Source organism: Phoenix dactylifera, unplaced genomic scaffold (assembly GCF_009389715.1).
Source record: "Phoenix dactylifera cultivar Barhee BC4 unplaced genomic scaffold, palm_55x_up_171113_PBpolish2nd_filt_p 000345F, whole genome shotgun sequence".
In the NCBI taxonomy this organism is placed as follows: domain Eukaryota; kingdom Viridiplantae; phylum Streptophyta; class Magnoliopsida; order Arecales; family Arecaceae; genus Phoenix; species Phoenix dactylifera.
The window spans coordinates 15558-39182 of NW_024067804.1; the positions used below are offsets into that span (position 1 = coordinate 15558).

The following is a 23625-nucleotide window of genomic DNA, read 5'->3' on the forward strand; positions in this document are numbered from 1 at the left end:
TCTCTCTATCTTGGATCAGGTAGAAATCATTACACTCTTTTCAACCGGAATTTTGCTCATGGGATAGCAGCTTGGCCCATCCAGCCATTTTAGTTTTCATTTGCCGATGGACACGGACAAAGAACTCATCATAGCAAAAGGCCATCACTCCTGTGTTCGACCATACATGGAAAGAGAAGCATGCCTGCACATAAGGTGTCACTAAAAATAGATCTGTTGATGTCCTTGCTGAGTCTGAATAACCATTACATATATAATCAAGATTTTTAAATTCTATGGGATCGGATTGCCTCGGTTTTTCCATGAAATGAGATATGTTGTCATCCCACCTTATCTCTGACAATTGGGATGGAAAATTTCCTGAGATGCTGATCGGAACAATAGGATGACAACTCGATGATTCTGTCCCGACACTTGGGATGACATCCTCTCTCGATGTCATATGAGACATCCCACCGGAATATGAAAGTATGGTAGCAATCATGAACATTCCCTACTCCATAAGTCGGAAAACCATAAGGTAATCAAAATTAACAGCCCAATGCATGACTCTCTCATCATTGCAGGGTTTGAAGAGGGTCAAATATACATAATATTATCCTCGGATTCAGACAGAATATTTCTATATCTCCAATACATAGCCATCAGATCACAATGAAACAATTTTACTATTGCACCAAATCTCATTCTTCATATCATCATACATGCTAATTATCAAAATCGGAATAGCTGAATAGAGAGGTTACATGATAGAAATAGTTATATCTGAATTTAGTGCACATGCATGCCTTATTCGATAGTTAAGTATTTTTCATCCTTCTTTGCTTTTTTTCAGCCAGCTGCAATATCTGAGAACCTTTTTTTTGTTTTGTTTTACAAAGCAACTTGCATTTTGGAGTCCTCGAAGGATTTTTGTCATCAGATCTAAGTAAAAGACGAGCAATACACATCTACCAAACACTAGATGCATATTGAATGATGCTTGATGCAAATATTTTAGATATCCGATACACATTTGTTTACGCTATCACCTATCATCTCCTTAGGTTCAGCAGCAAAATCATTGGGAGATCATGTGTATCCTTCTATGTAAAAAAAGTATTTTGCTGCAAAAATTGATACTTAAGTAAATTTTTTATGCAAAATTCATTTTCTGTAATTGAGTTATGTTCGCTTATGTTTTTGATCATATTTCTCACCTTTTACACATGCACTTGCATAAACATTTTACTAGCGTCTAGTTAAATGCACAATTAGTAAGAACCTTCAAATATTCATGAAGATCCGCTGCTCAAAGTAAATCTTTGAGGGTGGAGGTACAAATTTTGGTTTGAACAAATCATCATATGCACGAGGCACGCTGCAGAATATATAATTGTAATAAATTAATTAATCAATCATGTATGTGTACTGATGATGTGAAGTTGGTAAAGTCTCTTGAGTTGATGCAAGACCTAACTTCAATTCCCATCTCGCCAGCAGCCGCAGCAGCAGCAGCAATCAGGTAGAACAGCTAGAAATCAGAAACAGTGTTGCTATACAATTGGCCTATTGCCACACTTCTCTAGGAACACGCCCTTCACGCTGAAGTGGCCACTTGACGCAAGGTTTTTCCATAGACTCTGACTGGTTTGAAGTTCCCCTTTCCAAGCTTGATGTTTGGTACTAATGTGGCAGTCTTCACCTGCATGCCATCCGCCATCTGTAGACACGCTACCCTGCACTGTCAATCACATGTAAACGCCTGAATATTTTGTTTGGCACTGAAAATATACTAAGAAATCGCATGCCCGAAAAGAGTGCTCTTGCTAACTCAGATATTTGTACCACAATGCCAAAGGAATGCTGGTTAAAAATTGGTGCCATAAGCACCATAGGCACAATGCATAGGTGGCTTTAATCCACATGTAGCATCTCTCCAGGTTAATTGCTTCTAAATGCAGATAGATAGGTAGCAGTGGTAACAGAGATTGCCTTATGATGTTTCAAATCAATAACATATCCATGTAAAAGCATCCATCCATGCTAAACTTGAGAATATTAGCATCCATGCAAATAATAGTATGAAGTCTAACCAATTGCATGACTGTCAGGCAAAGGGGGAAAAAAAATACTTGGAATTCAAACTACTGAGCTTTACTTTTCTTTTCACTGTGCAAGCAATTCAAAAGAATTACATCATCCTTTATCCACTAGCTGTAATGAGAAGATTAGGCAAAAGTATCAAACAAATAATAGAAATAAATTCCTCGATAACTATACATCTTCACTCGGTGAGAACTGATACAAAACATTTGAGTTGTATTTGAGCTAGTCTACAAAACCTTGGCCATCATACCTTAAGTTGAGGTACCTAATAGGTCCAATACTGCTGAATTCCCCTCACCATACAGGGAGCTGCCAGAGGTAAGCTGCAGAAAAGACATGATATGATGCATCATAAACTAAATGAAAGTCTTTTTCTTCTAGTAAACGTAAAATATACAATAATATAGACTCAAAAAATATTAAACAACAGCATAGAAGCCCCGGTAGCAATATGAAGGATGAACCCTGGAATCTGATTTGGAGTTCAAAACAACCCTTTCCCATTTAATCAGGATTTCTTTATGGCTCCGTATCACATCAGCAATGTTTTGGATATAGAATCTCCTTCAATCTCCCTTTCAGATGACGAGGTTGTTCAGTGCATCCCAAGATATTCCACGTAGTTTATCATGAGGCCCGAAATAACCATAGGGAAACAATAATTTAAAAATAATTCCCAATCACAACTGACATCTAAGATAAATCTACAAGGAAGAAAACCTGACCATGGTATCTTCTGATTGTTTCAAAGATAACAATTAATCAGTGCTTGCTCAAATGCTAGATCTATATGGACATATTTCAGAAATAACAATGCAAAAGTCAACTTTACATTGCTGAAACACTATAGAAGCAGAAATTTCATTGGAGACTGGTTATTTAAAAGATAATTACCACAGCAAGATGAGATCAAATATACAATATTCATGAATCAAGTTTAAATGATTACTTCAAGGAAAATGATGAAAACCAGAAAAACTTAAGGCACAACATTAAGGTGAAGGAAGCTGATGAAAAACATACATCCTAAGATGAATGTCAAATAAAAATCTAAAAAGCAAAATCGTATTTAAAATCCTTTCTTATTTAGTGCATGGGTAAATCTAAAAGAATTTCTTAGACATTGTATTTAGTAATATAAATTATATATTAGAAATATATTATACCAATACATCATGTACTTTAAAAGAATTTGATACAATATATTACTATGTAAACAGTAGAATTATAAAAAATAATATAATAAATATCAATTATTTATTATAATATAATATAATATATAATTCAATGACCTTACATCACATTATATATTTCAATATCGATATACTAAATATTATAATAGATATTTAATAAATTAAATAATAATATATTATTAGTAAATTAAATAATAGGGTCCGCTGCCAGTATGGCTCGGGACGCTCCAAACCGGATAGTTCTGGACGGTTCTGCTGACCTTGGTTTATAATTTAAAGGATCATTTAATCTAAAAGATTCATGAGAGATCAAGGCTTGTTAATGCGTGCCTCTGAATGCTACTCTATCTAGAAGTCCATAACAAAAATATGGATTGGAGCTAGCAAAGGAAAAAATTGGTCTTTGCAAATGTGATAACGCTTCCTGAAAGAAACACCCATTTTTAGGGTGCTAACTAATGAAACCTGCTATAAGATAGGCCATCAAATATGAAAGTCCATGTCCAATACATATACTTTTTCATTTAAAAAAAGCATTTGTTTAAAAGCAAAGAGTCCCAGTAAAGACATAGCCTATCATGAATATTTAGTAAATGGTGAAAGAGATGCTTTTGGATAGAGAACACAAACTTAAGTGGTACATATTTTTTTCTTTCTCCTTCAATAAGGTCCCAACCTTACATATTTGAAAAATATGTAAGATCATACCACACCATGCAGAGGAAGCAAGGGAAATACGTGACACACATTAAAATCTTTTCATACATTGGTGGAATTGCATGCAGATTTGTTGTTTATAATATATCATAAGATTTGTTGTTTATAATAATATCATCAAGCAATCCAATTAAGTCAGTGTGAGATGTTCGAAAGAAATAAAAGAAAATACCTCCTTATAATAATGTTTTGATAGAAAGAATGGTTCTTGCTCTCGAGTTCCTCCATAGTCTTCAAGAATATTTAACAAATCCTGGTGGAACAAGAAAATGAATATAAATGCCTACTGATTAGAAAGATTATGAAGTTTATATAATTTAAATACCTGAATGATTATTGCAGTACCACCCTACCAGGTAAATATTTAAGTACACGAATAATCATCAAAGGTTTTAAAATCTATCAAGTTAAATGTATAAACAGTAAACTGATTGACCAATTATTATTATTTAATAATTCTTAGATGAAAACAATAAACTTACTTATAAACAAAAATAAAAGATCTTGAAGGGTAACAATACAGAAAATACAAAGTTCAATATCATGTCATTATGAATCTAAATAACAATGACTGCTAACATGGTGCTGCCATGCTAAGATAGCAGTTGAAAGAAAGAAAATGCTAAGAGGCCCTTCATTGGATGTTAAAAAATACTTAAAATATCCCTAAAAAAATTTTCTGTTGCCTTCACCATACATTTTTTATGAGGTTTCTTGTAAGTTCATTATCACACAAGCAATTTTACGTATTCAATTTTCACATACAAATTCTTTTGAACTGATAAAGATTTATGCATCTTTGACTGCAAGGTTAACCTGGTGGAGACTAAACCAAGTTCAAGCTTTCGGTTGGGATATTCAGAATTTCAGACTATGCCAACTTTCATTACTTTCAGCACCTGGATTGAAAAGTATATTTTATAAAATAACTACTAAATGGAAGCGCCCACCTTTTGAGTCAGATTTTCAAACTCGACCAACTGCTCCACAATTTTCTCAAGCACTTGACGGTTTTTTTGAAGCATATCCCTAGCCTTGTCGTATGCCAAGTTGTACATCTGGGAAACAAAGCACTCAATAAAAATGGATTTACAATGTAAATCGTCACAACATAAAGGTTTTCAGAGAGTGTCATTGGTTCCATATTTATATGCACAGGAAAGATGGAGGGTCTGATTCCACAGGGCTAATACACTGAATCCACATGAAGTAATTGGATCCATACCTTTTCAACTTTAGCTGCCATCTCAAACTCATGGTTGTTACCCATACTCAAAGTCCCAACCTAACCAAAATAATGAATCAATAGTGATAAGAAAGGCAGCAAGGATGAACCAACAAATCAATATTCAAGTCAATCTGATCAAATAAATTAACAGTGAACCTCGAGCAAATCAAGATTTAATTCTAGAAAGAAAGCTGCAAGTACTAATTTAGGTGAACTTGAGGAATCTAAATTAATATTCTGGTCAATATCCAATAGAAAAAAAGATATATAAACCTTGAATAGATAAAGATCTAACTCCAGCAGGAAAGCCATGAATAGTAATTTAGGCAAATTTGAGCAGTAAATTAAAGTTATATAATAATTGACAATCAAGCCCATGAATTGATGTTTCAAGGACCACACTAATGCAAACTGAAACATAATCTTTGCATAACAATAAAAAATGCTAGATTTAACATTTATTTATTTGGGTCTACTATGTAAGTCCTTTAATATCTATTCCTATCAAGTGGATTGAATGAACCCATTTCTGATCCGGAAATGAACCCAAATGTAACAACGTCCAATCTGAAAAGTCAAGCTGGGTAGTGCCGTTGAATGCAACCTTTCAGTTCATATGGGAAGTTCATTCTATATGCATTGCCCAACAGGCCTAGCCATGGTTGACAAGATGTATGGCTAAAGATAAAGGCAGATGGAGTTGGGTGCTAAGGTGCTCAGTTTCTTGGGTGGTGCAATGAAGTTATGGAGAAATGAGCAGTTTGGGTGGAAGAGAATGAGTAACTAGAGGTTGGAGCCCCTGCCAACTACTTTCTCTCCCCCTTCTCTCTACACACAATTTGTCTGTTCCACTAATTTTAAATGAGACATTAACAAAGCATAGATATAACTTTTCTTTGTATTTTTTTGGATCTTTTCATTTCCCTGCTTGCCTGGCATTCTTCTAAGAGCAGTTTCCAAGAAGTGCAATTAAGGATTTTGCATAAAAACCATTTAATATCAATTTTGCAAGAAAAGGCTAGAATCCTTATTTTTTTCTCTTTTTTGCAAATGAGACACTTAGATATCCCCAGAAAAAATTATCCCCCAGTCTAAGTACAAGACAGGCGATAGTCTAAACAAATGGTTATCAGATAGTCAAAATGTGTATCAGTTCAATAAAAATGTATTGGATAGTTAGTAAATGTGTATCGCTTGCCTCATACTTAGCCCCAAAAGAAAAAATCTCCAGGGACCCCTAAATGTGTATTGTTCTTCTAAAAAAACCTGAATTTTCTTGCAAATTGATATGTAGTGGGTATTTTATGCAAAATTCAAAAGCACGTTAGTTAATCCAACCCAAAAATTACATTTTAAAGTTTCAATAGAAAAAAATGAAATTGATGACAGATTTCAATTTTGAACTATCAGGGTCTAGTTTTGCTTCTATTGCAGTAGAAGAATTTAATGAAGCTTTGCTAATTTTAAATCGGAAAATGGATGCTCTAGACAGTTTGGTCATCTATGCCCAAACCAGCAACAAGGATTTAAAGGAGGCTAACATGCACATAACTACACATGTCATGATGTTCTTACTGCAGAACAAGCTAGCAAAGTGGCATCCAGAGAAAAAAGAGAAGAGTGCCAGTTAAATAACTCAGAGCAAAAGAACTGAACAAATAAAATAACAATGAAAGGCCACAGAAGTGTACAAATCAGGAGAAATGTAAAGCAAACGAGATTTTACAAAGGTGAAAAAATAGGGAATGGAAGGAATAAAGAAATTTAGAGTTGGATGAGCATGCAAAAGGATGTTAAATATAAAGTCATGTACTTAAAGATGAAAGAAAATATCATACTATGCATTGCTATTAGAGTTTAGTGTTTTAACAATTTCAAATATTTTTCAGAATTCTAAACATAGCATAGTTATAAGTAACTCTCTAGCAAAAATGACAGATCAAATATTCTCCATACATGAACTATTGTAGCAATATACCACTCAACTGTCAGATTTAGCAAATTGAATGCAATTATAATGAAGTTTGCTGATAATTAAAAGGAACATTTTCCTACTTAATCTTTATTACAAGTAAAGTGTTCTAAACCTTTCAACAAATCTATGATTTCCTTACAAGGACTAAGTCAAAATGTCAAATAATAGACAAGTATGAAGGAACAAGAACTGAAATAATATATGGTCTTGGTCACAGGTATTTCATTGAAAAAAAAAAAGATTTTTTCCATGGATATGTAGTTCAACAAAACAAAAATGTTACAAAATGAAATCCAGAAACAACGATCATTAAATGCTAAAGGCAATGCTGAAATTCAAGATCTGATTCAGATGCATCTTTCTTTGTGAGAAGTTGGTTTTGAGGAAAGAAAAGAAAGAAAGCCAAAAATAGGATATCAAATACAAGGACGGGGACTAACAGAAGTAAAAATCAAGCAGTCCATCAGATCTACCATCATTGAGAATTAGTTAGCTTAGGGAACATCATAAAATCAATCACAATAATAGACCCAAACATGTGAAAAGGAACTTTAGATGAGTGTGCAATGGGGCATTTTAATAAGTATTCATACAAAATTCTTACTTGATACCAAGGTTCATTGTAAGGGCATTGGGAATCATATCAATACCAGTATTGCAAGTATGCCCCTATAAGACACAAGGTCAAAAAATCAAGGTTCGCCATCTCGATACAGGATCCTGTACCGGTATCATCCTGGTACAGTGTTAGTATGCCTAGTACGAAGGTTGGTTCAGCATACTAAAACTTGGTACATCCTCCATACAGAGTCTCAATTCTGTACCCGTATGGTACGGTAAATCCATTTTAGGATGCACACTGATACAACAAACCTTGTAAGAGACCCTTTTCATATGCCCAACCGTGGTAACGCACAAAATAGATGATATAGGTCCGTACAAATTACAGAATGAAACTAGACGAAATCGGTTGTTTCCACCTAATACATATCGGATTGGCCCCTACACTATATTGAACCTTGGTGCAATACCAGTACCTTACCCGAATAGTAGGATACACCCAATACTAAGCTATACAAAGCGATATGGTGAACCATGCTTGTCCACTCTCAATTCACCTCTACAAATATGGCCACTTACTCAATGTTGGAGTTCTTATTTGTACATGATTCAAGATCAACAAATGAATATCACTTTGCTCAACAAACTTTAAAGAAGAATACCCCGATAAAACACCTGTAATCTCTTTCAACCTCGATATTCTCCTACTTTATGTTCCCCCTCATCAATGATGCATTTTATGCAAGGTTCGAAATACTGAGGATTAAACCCATACCAACCAATGGTAGGGCGTAGCATGCACCATCTCAAGGATCATGCTAACAAAGGCTATAAAGTGGTAAGCATAGATATGCCCCAAATTATTTTGGTACAACATTTTAGCCCCAAAATCTAGTTTTGGACTTCTTATCATGTTTCCTTATCATAATACTATGTTTTGCAAGCAATACGGTGGGAGTATGGACTTTGGTGCTTGAGTTGTAGTTTTCTATGATTGTTGAGCTTAGGATAAGGTCCGCAATCTCGGTACCATGTATCATACTAGTAATGTTATCAGTTTGGTAGAGTATATTCGGTATGGTATGGTATGCACTCCGTATCAAGACAGCCCCTCACCTTTTTTTCCCACTTTTTATTATGGTACTACTTGAAACTGCATGGTACAATTAGTATGGTACTCTAGAAAAAAAAATAGCATGGTACAGTATGCACTCCCATTTCAGGCGGTACCAAGCGGTACGAGGTTGTTCCGCTTAATACAAACTGGTTTGACTCATATACCAAACCAAACTGTGATACTATATCAATGTCTTACCAATACAGTATGGTACAATTAGTATAAATCAGTATATCAGATCATGGTTAGCGACATTTATATTTATCAATAAGCTACACAAAACTTGGAATGCGGACTAAATTTAAAACCAGTGTTAGAATCAGCAAATAAATGCAATTAGGTCCCTGGAAAATTGAACTAGTCTACAATGTGATCACTAACATGCTATGATTGATGGCAGGCACTCACTTATTTATTCATATTTTGTGATCAATTTCATTAATTTTTAGAAACATTTTATACCTTGGATTGAAGTGCAAGTTTATTGCACACACTCCATTAGCGCATTCACATTATGCGCATGAGTGCTTCAATTTATCTTCATTTTATTGGCGATTTAATTTATACATGCATAATGCATTTGTTAGTTAACAAATGAACGTTGATTAAAGATAATTTTATGAAAAAAATACATCTTGGAAAAGAATGTATATTTATCTAACACCATATATATAATTTTTTGGAAATCGTTTCAAAATAATTTCAAAAAATCAAAATAATCATGGAAATAAATTTCACTTGAGGCTTTGACCGAATATGTGTAACATAGAAAAAAATCAACCCATGTAGAGGTATCTTCCTTGCGTTGATTTACTTACAATGATCTTGGGCCAAAGCTTAGGTACAACACAAGCACGCCCAAATTGCAAGCATTATTGTCTAAAATTTTGATAGCAGGTGCACATAACTAGTGTCAACATGCTATGGATTTTTCCCAAAATTCATTACTTAGTATTATCAAAATTATGAGAATTAATTCAAAAAAGATCAAAAAAATAATTCCGGTGGGTTATAGATCAGACACTTCTCAACAATATATCCAAAAATCAACTAAAACAAACACCCTTTTCTTAGAGTTACTTTTTGACTTTACACGATTTTTTGGTGTATGCTTTTGGGGATCAACCCAAAACCCCAAATTAACATGATTTTCATGAGCATGAATCCGATGATTAAAAATGTTCTGAACTCAATTTTAAAAGAGTTACCTTTAGTTTAAACTAAATTACAAAGGTTCAGATTTTTGAAGAAATCTTTGAAAATAAGTGTAGAGGCACTCTTACCTAGCTCGAAGTAACTTTTAAATTGAAAATTTGTTAATATGAACGAAATCCAATGCAAATATGAGCACCACATTATCGTTTCTCCATGTTCTCCTCATCTCCATTTTTGAATGGTGGAAAGAGAGGACAAAGACCCGTTAAAACATGCAAGAGTTACCTAGTCATACTGCTTAGTTCGAGGCTGACTCGGGCGAATCAACCTCGATCCACTCCTGAACCACTCAAGTGGAGTCAATTCAGATGCTATTTGGTCAATTTTTGCCTGAGCCAAGCATTTAATGTACCAATATGGATGCTTAAGTATGAGGTGTGAACTAAGCAGTTTTTGAATTGTTGATTCTATCCACCACAATATGTTTGGCCGAGGATAAAACAAAGGCAGAAAATGATGCTTCAACACAGAACATGAAAAGCTGACAATCATATACGAAATAGCTTTGGAAAAACCATCAGCACTCCATGCTTTACATATTTTGTTATCTTTGCATGAATCATGAAGTTTTATGCATGGCCTTAGCCACCGGTTGGCGGGCATGATACATAATATGCCAATACATCAGCAGCACTTGACACCAGCACAATACCTGCTCTATGCCAATAATTGGCATGATCTGTGCCTGTGTGCCAAGCACTAGCAATGGAATGACATGGCATGGTACTAACCGTATCACTACCAGGCCGACATGCCACCAGCACATTATACTTCAAAATATATTCCATAGCAAAACTATATATGAAACATAAAGCATGCTGATCCATGAAAATATTGGAGACACAAAAAAAAGGCAGTGCTGAGTGTGTTTTCATAGATCTATATGGATGGAACTTGGGCCTTCAGGAATTGGTAAATACTGCTTTGCTACTAATGTAAATGGCAGGGCTGTCATCAGGACCCCATCCATATTGAATCACCATCCGAGTAGCTATCTGTAGATAACAATCATATAATAGAGAAAAAAAGATCATAAGTCCAACAAAAAAATGTTCAAAAGGGACAAAATGAATTTAGTACTAGCTTTTGCAACCACAAGTACAAAAAATGTAACATACCTCTTGTGCTTGCTTGAGCTCAGATGAGGACAAGAAATTTTCTTCCCCAAAAGGAAGAAGCATTTGAGATGCAATATATGAACCAAAGCAAAAGACAAGCTTCTTTTCAAGGTATGACCTTGATTCCAAATTTCCATTTGCAGAGCCTTTGTTTTTTGCCTTTGTAATCTTTGTACATCCAATTCCCTAAAAAAAGAAAGGATAAAAGTCATCATTCTTTCCATCTGACAAACATTTCTTGATAGAAGTAGAGAACTTCAACCAACATAGCAGGAACTTGGAAGCTAGAATTCAAGTGCAGCCGGCATGAGGTGTATCAGAACAATATATGCCTTGCCATGTTGTAACATGACAAAACGATAAATATAATAAATAAATAAAGGATTTTTGGCTTCATGACAAGCACTGCCAAGTCACATCAACAGTATTCAACTGGCCCGGGTTGATATGGGCCAACACACCTAGATATCTGACACCAACCTAGTGCCAGATGCCAATATCCGCCTGACAAGCTGCATGCTAACGAGCAAGGATTGGCATATACTAGTACTTGAAACGAGGGTTGAATATGCACAAACATAGAAATGATACCAAACAAATAGTAGGTTTTGTATATGCACTAAATAATTTGTTTAATATATAGGAAGAGCTAACTTTCTATGCAGATACAGGGTGAGTCTGATCTAAATTATTGGAATATGTTTCATCAATGAAATAAATACATTTCTGACTCCTCCTCACAAATCCAAACATACTTGATGTTTGGCTTAAATTTAAATTTCTAAATTAAGAATGTTATATTCAATGCTGTGGATGACATAATAGACATTACACAATCTGACCAAAGCCTCTGTAACAAATTAGAAAAGAACTCCGAGGAAAAGATGACTTACTGGATAGATCGCCAGTTGAACAGTTTTGAAATTTGATTAGGTAACATTAATTATCCTTGAATAAGTATCAATAACTCTGGCTTATCCCACATAACTGCAAGAAGGCTAAAGCTGAGTCATCAATCAGCTTCTTCTAGCAGCACAGCGGGCATAGGAGAATCCTCAGTTGGCCTTTTGAAAGAATTAGTCTTAGAAATAAATTGTTATACAGAGAATTAGATATTTAGATCAAATACATTTCAGCAGATATTAATGTTCGACAAAAATTATTCAATATTTTAGCCTTCCATGTAAATGTCTAGTGGATTAATAGCACTAAATTCTGTCTATGCAATAAAAGTACAGAACACACATAGAAATGCTAAAATGATGACAAGAAATAAATCACACAGCTACATATAATTTCTTGCTGTTAAGGAATTAGTTAACCATAGACTGCTTCACAAGATAATTATATAAACTCAGTAAATATATTAACAATTTGTACAAAATCGAGACAATTAACTAAACTCATAACTCATATGTTGTTATATGCCAAAATCGTTGACAAGTTTCGATCAAAACTTTGTTTGGAGGTTTAAATTTTTCTTTAGTGTAAGTATATTAAAACTATTTACAGGACCAATATTTGTGTTTTGACGCTACATAATTCCTTGCTATGAACAATCAACTCTCGCTAAGATCACTGCTTAAATGAATAATACCAAAAGTTTGATCAGGACAAGAAAGGTATAAACCAAGACAAACCTCCCAAGCAGCTGGCTCCAGCCATATATTATCAACAACATCAAAATTTGGCAGAAGAAGCGCAATAAGAGCACGACCAGCAGCCCAGACAGCATGTGGAAATTTTGTCCCCCTTGTCCACTGACAATCATAAAAAAAAAAAGCATAAAAGCACAAAGTTAAGAAAAACATATATAGAGATATATAGATATACAGACACACATGCATATATACACATATATATCCCAAAAGACTGAGACAGCAGCTTAACCTAATATATATCACTGTGACTGCATGGGATTTACTGGGACATAGGTAGATCCAAGCAACTAGTTACAAATGTAGTTCACTGACATGTATATAATAGTCGATATACAGCTGCCTAGTTAGCATCTTAAATTATGAACAAAACTTTAATCCTATGTACAAATCCCCCATCTCAACCCACAACAAAAAGAAAAAGTATAGTTTCTGTCCATTTGACCAAATAAATATGCTCATTACTACACATAACGCAAGAATCCACAGGATGAGGTTCAGCTATTCTGTAAATTACAGGCAAAAAGTTATTAATACATACCAGAATCAGGAAAATTTATTGGAAGAGATGTTAAAGTTAATACACACTGCCACTTTTTTTGATAGAAGAAAATCTAAGCTTTCATGGTCCACATGCCAGATTATAATCTCAGAATTGATTTTGTTTTTATAAAAAGAGTTTTCTTCCATGATGAAGAAATAGTAAATTATAGGGAAATATGATTGCCATAAAAATGCAACAAAAAAGGGGGAAAAAGCTTCAAGCATACAAACTGAACTGCAAAAATATTTATGACAAACTCATTCAATTAATACACTAAAAACACATGGAGTGACAAGAAATAAATGTACTCACCCATCTGATATGGCTAAAGTTCTTTAAAAGTACTCGGAAAACAAGTATGAGCATTAAACAGCATGATGAATTTAGAGGCATAGCCATAATGTTATTTTGGTTATACTAAAAATTGAGATACAGATAAAAGAAATTCAACCAAACACCATTTTAGCTAATAAAAAGGCCGTCAGTGTAATCAGATTTATGTTATTTCATATTGTTTGATTCCAAATAAAACAAAATGAGTTGAAATGTATATGGTCCATTGAATCAGGATCGCAAGTTTGGATGTGAAATAAATTTGTGATCCTGCCTGATTTAGCCTAAAACACAAGTAATCTATGTTATATAAAAAAATATTTTATGTTATATAAAAAGATATTTTATGTTTCATAAATTCTTGTTGGACCACTGACCATATGATGGTGGCCATCTAAACTAGTCCAACATTTCAGGCCATGCTAGTTTGGCCCTTGCAAGTATAACTGGGCTAGATGTACAGTCAGATCTGAAGTGACCCTGTAGTACAATTACAAGTCACTCACTGGTCAAGAGCTGGAAGTTCAATCTGCCAGATTTACGTGGAATGATACACAATCCTGTAAAATGATCCATAACTTCAATGCTACAATACACTTCTTTAGACACAGGTCGATTTCAACTGCGTTTTACAAATTATAACTAGCCTATAGAAATCTAGGATCCCAAAATGTCCTACATATCTAAGGTTCTTTGGGACATGTGCACTGCATGAATTTTAAAGTATTTTCACATGCAACGATATTCCTATGCCATTGCATAATCTCAAAATTCATAACAAAAAACTAAAGGGGACAAGTAAATATCTACAAATTATCAACAAATTGTAGTTGTCATATGCATGTTGCCGCGACCCTAAGAAGCTCATGTATGGGTAACAATATTGAAAGCTTTATGATAAAGGGGCATATTAATTGCTAAGTTTAATTTGGTGTAAAATGATGACATTTTTCTTAGTTGTGAGTCCAGTCTATACATCACAACTTCCAACTCTGAATGAGGGGGAAAAAGGACCAAAAATAATTTCAGTCATGGAGAAGAACCAGAATTTTTTAGTACAAACAAGGCTGTTCACAATGGACAACAAAGATTGATAAAAGGGAAGGCACAAACTATACCGCTTTATGTCATACACCAGTAATTATTATCTAATACACATCAATACAAGCAACATACACGACAATATAGGGCCAATTCAGATGATACAAAAGTATACAGTATACACTCTTTTGTTGTGCTGATAACCAACTGGCACAAATTATATATTAGATAAAATACGACAATATAGGGCCACTCAGATGATACTAAAGTATGTAGTCTTGTGATGTGCTGATAACCAACTGGCACAAATTATATAATAGATAAAATGCATTTGGCATGCATTTTAATCATTGCTTGTAGTAGTGCATAAATAAGACTAGTGTTTGTTGGTTACCTTAACTAAGCGATAAGGTTAATGAGTAGAAAATGACAGGCTCTATGCCCAATGCAAATATCCTGAACAGACAGATAAAATTACAGTTTAATTTGAGATTCTGAAGTACAAGACAGTGTTTAGAGTTTAATTTAGTGAAATTAATTTGCCTAAACTTGAACAGGCACCTTCTTTCGGTGGATTGCGATAACTTCCAATTGTTAAGAAAACAATTAGATTTATACATGAGCTTGAAGTAGCTAGATCTTAGATGAATCTTCTTGAAAAATTTATCTTACTAAAGGAGTTCATTCTCCAGCTATTCTAGCATGGAATCCACTATGCCAAGATAAGAATGGTATCAGCCTCTTCAATATGGAATAGTTTGCTCAAGGAAAGAGCTTATACTGGGGCTTTATGATGAACATATAGCCAATGCATAACAAGCCATTAAAAAAAGAACAGAAACTTTCAGTTTTGTTAACCTAATGGCAGATTCCAAGAGCTTGTACATTTGCTACTTCATTATATGATGTCCGTTGATCAAACAAACATAACCCATAGGTTCAGCTTTCACCATAGGAATGCAGACATCAAATAATGAACACGATATGACCTTAGCACTACTCAAGTCTAGACAGGATGAATATTTGTATGCAGGACAGGTTACTAAACGAGTTGCAGCAAATTTAAAATTTGAATCAATTTGTCCTTTCATATTAGAGAAAAACCATAAAAACAGACCATATAAAGAAACAAATCAAGAGGTTCACCATTTTACAGTAGAAGAAAATCAAGAGCGGTATCATAGCCATGTTTTCAATAATACTTCATCATAATGACCATGACAGATCACTATGAATGACGTTCACAAAACCACTTCAGTTTTATTTATTAGTTGCTCTGCAAACACCAGACATAATATTCATTATTATATTTAATGCTTGGACGGTTATATCTGCACCAGATAAGCTTACCTAAATAACAAATTCAAAATACTGTTAAAAACAAATACTTCAATATAAGGGCTAACAAGTAGCAATGAAATATGGGTATAAGAGAAGTTTACACAAAATGGGGCATGGAAAAAAAAATCATTTGCATTGTAGCTCTTCAAAGTTGAATTCTTATCTTTAAAGGGTTCGCCATGTCGGTACCGGACCCCGTACCGGAGTGCCGGTACGGTATGGTACGGTATAAAAAAATTTTGGCGTACCGAGTTTCGGTATCGGATACTGGTACCGAACTGGTACTGTACGGTACGCTCCGTACCGTCTGGTTTGGGCCAGTACGGCGTACCATAGGTGTGATCATAAATAAAGAAGCATATCATATCAGGCTGCAAATGGATACTTAGATAATTGTCACCTTGTGATTTTATACTGTAATAAAATTCATCAGATCACCAAATAAAATATTAACATTTACGGTTAGCTACTATGCTAATAACTTGATGGTTGTAAATGAATAGTGCAATATGCAAAGCTTTGTGGTGGCCTAACAAGACATCTCCAATAACCAAAACAAAGCAGGAAATGAAGAATCTGCAATGTGTAGAAAAAATGCCTAAAGTCACACATGTATAGTCTACTAAACGTAACATGTAATAGAAGGTAAGCAATAATGTAAAATAGAACTGGAAATACTGGAAATATAAAGACTAATTGTCTAATGCAATTTATACATAGAATGAAAAGACACGTTTATATTCCAGTATTGTAGCTTACATCAAGCGGGGGGCTCAAAAGTTCAATCCCATTGCTTATCTGACCATAAGGTTCCATTAGATCAACAACTGATTGTATATCTTCCCTTGTTAGTGTCAATCCAAGATGATTAACCAGACTTTTGCTTATCCTCTTAATAAGTTTTGTTCGTCTCAACCATTTAGGAATAGTATCACTCAGAGTCTGCAAGAAAATCACAACTGAATGATGAGTCATATAAAAGATGTGACCTAGAATAAATCATGCAACACTTCATAGTCAAATAAGATGACAATGTGACCGAAATTAAAAATAATACATAAGAATATATTCAGTATTAAATATGATCCCAAAGACCGGGTTCTACATACATAGCTTCAATTACATACATATAACACAGGAGTTTATACCAAAATCAACAATAGGCACACATATTGCTGGCAGAAACATCAAATTATTTGTATAACCTTTTACTCCACCAATAGAAAAGGATGCGATAGGTATTGTCACAGGCCTGTTGTACTTAAAAAAAAAAATAAAGATGTGTGTAACATTGATATATAAACCGTCTATCCATGTGCTAAGTGCTGAATAATACTGAAACATGTGCTGTGCCTTGGAGAATAATTTATAAGACTTTCCTACCAGACTTTTGGATTTAACAATGTTTGTCAAAATAAAATTTATAAGATTAGAGATTTAAGAAATAGCCTTGCATTTCAAAGTTAAAATTTTGACCCAATGCTAAAAATCTATAGCTTGCAATAAAACTGAGAATCCAACTTTTAATTCCTAAGGAATTTGAGTTTTCGAGTACTCTTATTTAACTCTTTTTTTTCTTTTTTTTTTTTGCGGGGGGGGGGGGGAACTTCCTTATTTACATATGATGTCGTATGTAAATGTAAATAGAAATGAAAATAAAATGAAAAACAAGGACATTTACTTGACTTAAATAAGTGTTGTTTTGGTATCTTTACCAGCTAAGGGAGTGTTTGGTGTTGCTTCTCCTCTATAGAAAGAAAAACTAGAAGGTTGGTTTTCTAACCTCTCCTAAAAGTGCTCTGTTGACATTTTCTTCTGGTAGAATCACTTCTCAGATAATGTTACTAAACAATTATTTTGCTAGGAAGTGCCTTTTTTGCTTAAAAGAAACAAAAGCAATTTTTAAGAGATACCAGATGCACCTTAAGTCCTCACCTGCATGACTTCCTACTTAGGCAACCAACATAAGTAGGTGTAACATCGAGTAGGCCGCAGTTCTTAGCAAACCTAACTTACCTCTAAATAAAGGCAATGGCAAAAAGGATCGGCTAAGGACGAGGAGTGAACAGGAAAGAGAGTGGGAAGAGGAACTTAGACAAGCGGTTAAGGATTCTATTGGCCATTTAAGGTAAGTAAGTTCAATTTTTTTGGAATTAAGGTGATGGTTTGTGAGTCTTTCAGCTCCTTTCAAGTTCATGTGCGTCCCAACCTATGTTACCTGGTTTGTTAGTTGGCTCAACATGGGTTTAGATTTGTCATTTGCGATTTGCTGGCTACTAATGAATCCAATATGATAGGGGTAGGATTAGAAAATTATATTTTAAAATTCTAATATATATTCAATTATTAATTAATTTTGGTTAGAATGGTAGCTCACGGAATTTGACATAGTAATATAAATTTGATGAAGGAAAAAAAAGAATCACGCATCCAATAATCAATAATATATTAAAAATAAATTATTTGGATTAAGTATATATGCAGCCATTAATTTTATATAGGACTTACATAGTTTGTGACGTAACTTTTTGTTTGAGCTTATAAGTTCTCTTCCCTGTTTTCCATGTTTCTGCTTGACCAACAGCTTCCCCAATAGGCCAGCTTTGGTTGACTTCCTCATTGTTTTGATCAAGGTATACCGAACCGGTATCAATAGGCGTACCAGTCGCCTACCGAACCAGCAACAGCACGCGCGCGGTGCACTGTGGACAATGCCACAACGTGTTGTGGCATTTAAATGCCATAAAGCGCCCGAAGGCGTACTGGTGCGACCGCTCCGGTTCACACCGGTACGCCCTCCGTATCGCTCAATTTCGGTCCCATAGGGGCTGAAACCATTTTCCATCGCTATACCGGATCGGTCTAGTACAGGCTAAACCGGCCAGTACAGGCAGAACCGGCCGGTACAGGCCGTTCAGCATACCTTAGTATCAACCAATACTGCAACATTTAGGATTGTATTAGCCAAAATGAATTGACCTTTTCTAGTATAGGCCAAAAGAGTCCAATATGAATTTTGTATGAGTCATGAAGTTTGCATTGTATTATGAATGCTGCATTATAGCACAAATCATATCCGTAAATATTGCTCCTTGATGGCAGTAAAGCAAGGTTTGAAAATTCGGTTTCAATTTCGATTTTGGTTAGGCTTGTAGAGTTTCTATTTTAATGGTTTCAAAAGTTTTGCTCAAAGTTTTGGCATTATGGCCAAAAGATTGAAAAAAAATCCAAATAATTGGAAAAATATAAGAAAAACAAAAAAAAGCCAAAAATCTATTATCTAACATTTTAGAGTATTTTATATAATATAGGTTCTTTGTTTGTGTAGTATTGACAATCTTAGGCTGATGCTAGTATTGCATATGAGTGAAACTATACTATCAATTTTGTCATGAACACTATATATAACATATATAACTTTGTTCTTGAACTTTGAATGCTTAAAAGATCATTTTATTTACCAATTCTAAAGCCTTCTAGTGTCATGTGCATTCAGTTTCTTTATTTTCTAGTAGAATTCATAAATACATTGAATACTAAGAACTTTAAAGTTAAGTGGCTATTTGATTATTTCTATGTAGTTAAAGAATGTTACTTCTTTATATTAAAAATTTGTAACCTCTTTGAAATGTCTCTTACTTAGTTGTCCAAATTAGCCTTTGTAATATTCTACAATAGCGATCTCTTTTGGGCACCTCAGTCAATTAATGTTAAATTCATTATCTGTCTCGTCTTTTAACTTAAAGAAAATGAGAGAAAAATCATCAAAAATTAATATTATATAGCATTTATAGCTAGTTTCAATCAGTTTTGACTGAAACTGACAGAAACTGACTGAAACCCAAAACTCAAGACCTCACTTAGAAGTAGAATATTGTAGAAACTGGGAACTGAGAGCCAAGTCTAAGTGAAAAATTCTTGCTAACAAGGAATTCTTGCTATAACTACATTTTCTTACAGCAATTTGAGCTCTTTAAATCTTCAAACTATCTAGTGTTTCATCTGGTTCCCAAATGTATAACCAGCTTTCCATTGGACATACTATTAAAGCTATTAAAGCTCTGCATTATACTATCTCCATGGTTTTTGGACCATTATGCTAGCAATGGCTAGCACTATTACTTATGTTCCCCCATAGTGTATGATATATGCTTCACATCTTGCCAGCACTAATATTCAAAATGATAAAATAGTAAAACCATGGAATGCCGTACCGGCCCGTACCGACCGGTACGTACCGGTCCGGCCGTGGACCGGTACCGGAACGGATAAAAAACCGGTATTTCCCGGTTTTTTATCCGAACCGGCCGGTACGGGTGCGTACCGGCCGGTTCAGGCCCGTACCGGCCGGTTCGGAGCCCGTACCGGCCGGTACCGGCCTCGTACCGGTGCGAACCGGCCGGTTTTTTTTTTTTTTTTAGAACCACAGCGCCGCGCGCTGTGGTTTTTGAAACCACCCGGTACCGACCGGTACGGGACCGGTACCGACCGGTACGGGACCGGTACCGACCGGTACGGGACCGGTACCGACCGGTACGGGACCGGTACCGACCGGTACGGGACCGGTACCAGCCGGTACGTACCGGACCAGACCGGTACCGTACCGGTCCGGCCGGCCACCGGTACACCGACCGGTACCGGTACGGCGGACCTTGAGTAAAACATTCCATACTGCATATCAGGATGCTAGTAATCTATCAACCATGCATTTACTTCTACAAAAAGTTCCTACATAAACACATACAGCTGATCAACTCAAAATACTTAGTAAATGCTTCCTATAATATGCACAAGTACACAAACAACCTGAAGTTAACAAAACTATATTTATTTACAAAATAAAAGAAAGTTACATTGCAGAAATGCAAAAAGATGCACATTGCAATCTCACAACTACAAATTATGCAGCTCAACTTACAGAGGTAGTCCAAGTTTACTATTTGTTATCAACAATTACAATGCTTTAAAAAAACAAAATTATCACATCCTATATACACCAAGAACAAATGCATCATATGACAAAAAGATAAAAACAACAAATCACAACAACTCATAAATGACTTAGCACAGGACTGAAAATGAATCCTTACAAGGAATATAAGGTTCTTGGAGATCAGAAAAGATTAAGATTGAACAAGACAAGGGTGGCTTGAATACTATGTCAACTTTTCCAATTAAAAAAAAAGAATGAGGAATCAAAAGTATAGAGAGAAAAAAAAAAGCTAATATTTATCACTCAAGCAAGAGACGAAGCAACTGCTTCAAATTTAGGTCATCACCTGAATATGACCATGCATTAGGTAGAATACTTTTTATCACTTACAATGTAATATACATTGATATGCAAATAATATGTTAAGATTCGTCAATAATGAAGTTCTAAATTTTTGAATTTATTAATAATTCGGGAATCTTTACAATAGGAAATGATTGGGAGAAATTGATCATATGGTTATTACCGGGGATTATAATTAGAAAGAGATTCTTCTCCTGCAGAACTAGATAGGAACACTGGTTGCCAACACTCCTACGAGGATGAAACAATTAAGGCCTGTTTGGCTATTTCTACAGGATTGAGCTGAAAATCATTTAGGATGTGTAGACTGGGCCATCCATTTAAGCATGGCCCTATATCATCCAAACTCCACCCAGCCCAAATCCTGTGGAAAGAAAAAAAAAAGATCTCCATAGGTCTTTTTCTTCTTCCCGCAGCCCAAAAGCTAGAATCTGGGCTGAGTTTGGACAGGTTCTTGGAAAATGGAAGCTAGATGGGCCAACAAGCCTGATTCCTATAAGATTTTTAGCTCAATCCTGTAGGAATATCCAAACATACCCTTAGAAGTTTTCTATTCTTTCCCATCCCAAAAAAGAAAGTCCTTGGAAATGTAACAGAAAACTTATGATACTCCATGACTCGATAACATCGATTAAGCTAGTTAATTACCATAAGTCCTCCTATAATTTCATGCTTTAGAAAGCAAAAAAAAAGAGCAAAAAAACTAACATCGGTTTTATGCTGATTCCAATTGTTTCTCCATAGGGAGGTAAAAACTATATGGAGGCACATAATCATAAATCCATGATATTTAGTTGTTATCTTTCTCAATAATATGTTTACAAAGCTCTGGTGCTCGTGAGAAAGAAGCAAATGGCAAAAAAATTGTCAGTTTTGGCATTAACTAACTTTTTATGAAAATAAATTAGAGATAGTAGTAAGACAACTAAAAATTTCATACCGCAAACCAGCTGCAGTAGCACATTAACTCATCAGTGTCAAGAAACTTGTTCCGAAAAGCACTACCTTCCAGTGCCAAAGGAACAAGTTTCAATTCTATAGGCCTCAGCAAAGCCGTCTTCTCAGCAACCTGGAAAGGAGAACATAAATTGATTCTTTAAAAGTTGAAAACAGAACTCAGGGTAAAATGATGACAAACAAAAGAAACAACCAAGGTTTCACTAGCGAAGCATGTTTCAGTTTAAGTATGGAATCATTCTTGCTTCCATCAACATTTTTGGCATCTATGGTATGAGAGTAATGGAGTCGCGGTACTTTATGGACTTGCAGAATTAACATTATATGTTATTGATCAATCCATTTTACCAGTTCTATCAATAAATGATAGAGAGGGTGCAAATAAAAATCAAGGATAGCATTTCACCTAATAAAATAATATCAGTATTGAAGTACATAATCATGTAGAGACATGTAACAATATATCAAAATATGATAGTCGGACATTTTTGCAAGATGAAGCTAATACATTTCGCAATAAAGTAGAGGACTGGGTTCCAGCCATAAAGGGAAGAGAATGCCAATTATAAATTTTTAAAGAGTAATAATACTATAGCATGAGAATCACCAGAGTTAGATAATGTAAATGTCTCAGAACATGCATCTTACTAAACCCTTCTGATAGAATTCCAGTGTTTGTGCAAATAAGTAAGATTATTCAATAATACAAATGAAATTTATTTCAGTTACTTGTTTAATGAAATACATATTCTGATCCTCGCCCACCAAGCAATGATCAGAAGAAACAGAAACAAAGTGAGTCCATCATTGCAACTAGAATACATTTATTGGTCCCACTGCCATATGGAGAGGCTGAGGATGAAATTGGAAAAGGAGGCCTGTTTCAATTTGCTTCACAGTATCAAGGAAAGTTACTAATTTGTCCAGATATAGTCATCCAAAGTCACAAGACAATATCCTCATGCAACCATAAGACACCGCCTATAATGGTAATACAGTTACAGGGTTTAAACATTCAACCATTGTTTTCATTCCAATATGTAACCTAACTCATTATGCAGTCAGTATAGGCACCCAGGGTGCCTAGATAGTCAGGGTCCCTACCGAGGACTGCCAAGCCGTGGTCAGGGATCCCTACCGAGGACCACCCAGCCATCTTGACACACTTGTGCATGATTCCCTCCCCCCAACAAAAGAGAGTTATGAAGTCTGAAGCGCAGTTGAAAAACTATGAAATTATAAG

The 23625-nt window shown here is 34.9% G+C and overlaps 1 protein-coding gene across 2 annotated transcripts in view; it reads right to left on the reverse strand.

The window, feature by feature from the left end:
* Window positions 1-1238: 1238 nt before the first annotated feature.
* Window positions 1239-23625, reverse strand: part of LOC120105703 (probable inactive ATP-dependent zinc metalloprotease FTSHI 5, chloroplastic) — a 34662-nt gene continuing 12275 nt past the window's right edge. The window contains exons 11-20 of one of the 2 annotated variants that reach the window (XM_039118395.1): window positions 22366-22494; window positions 16889-17071; window positions 12853-12972; window positions 11213-11398; window positions 11015-11089; window positions 5224-5283; window positions 4949-5056; window positions 4171-4251; window positions 2339-2411; window positions 1239-1718 (exon numbers count right to left, since the gene is read on the reverse strand). In XM_039118395.1, coding sequence (XP_038974323.1) covers window positions 2340-2411; window positions 4171-4251; window positions 4949-5056; window positions 5224-5283; window positions 11015-11089; window positions 11213-11398; window positions 12853-12972; window positions 16889-17071; window positions 22366-22494 — 1014 coding nt within the window. In that variant the 3' untranslated portion in view covers window positions 1239-1718; window position 2339. Of the gene's footprint in view, window positions 1724-2338; window positions 2412-4170; window positions 4252-4948; window positions 5057-5223; window positions 5284-11014; window positions 11090-11212; window positions 11399-12852; window positions 12973-16888; window positions 17072-22365; window positions 22495-23625 lie in introns of both variants that reach the window. The other variant, XM_039118394.1, reaches the window with a different exon arrangement.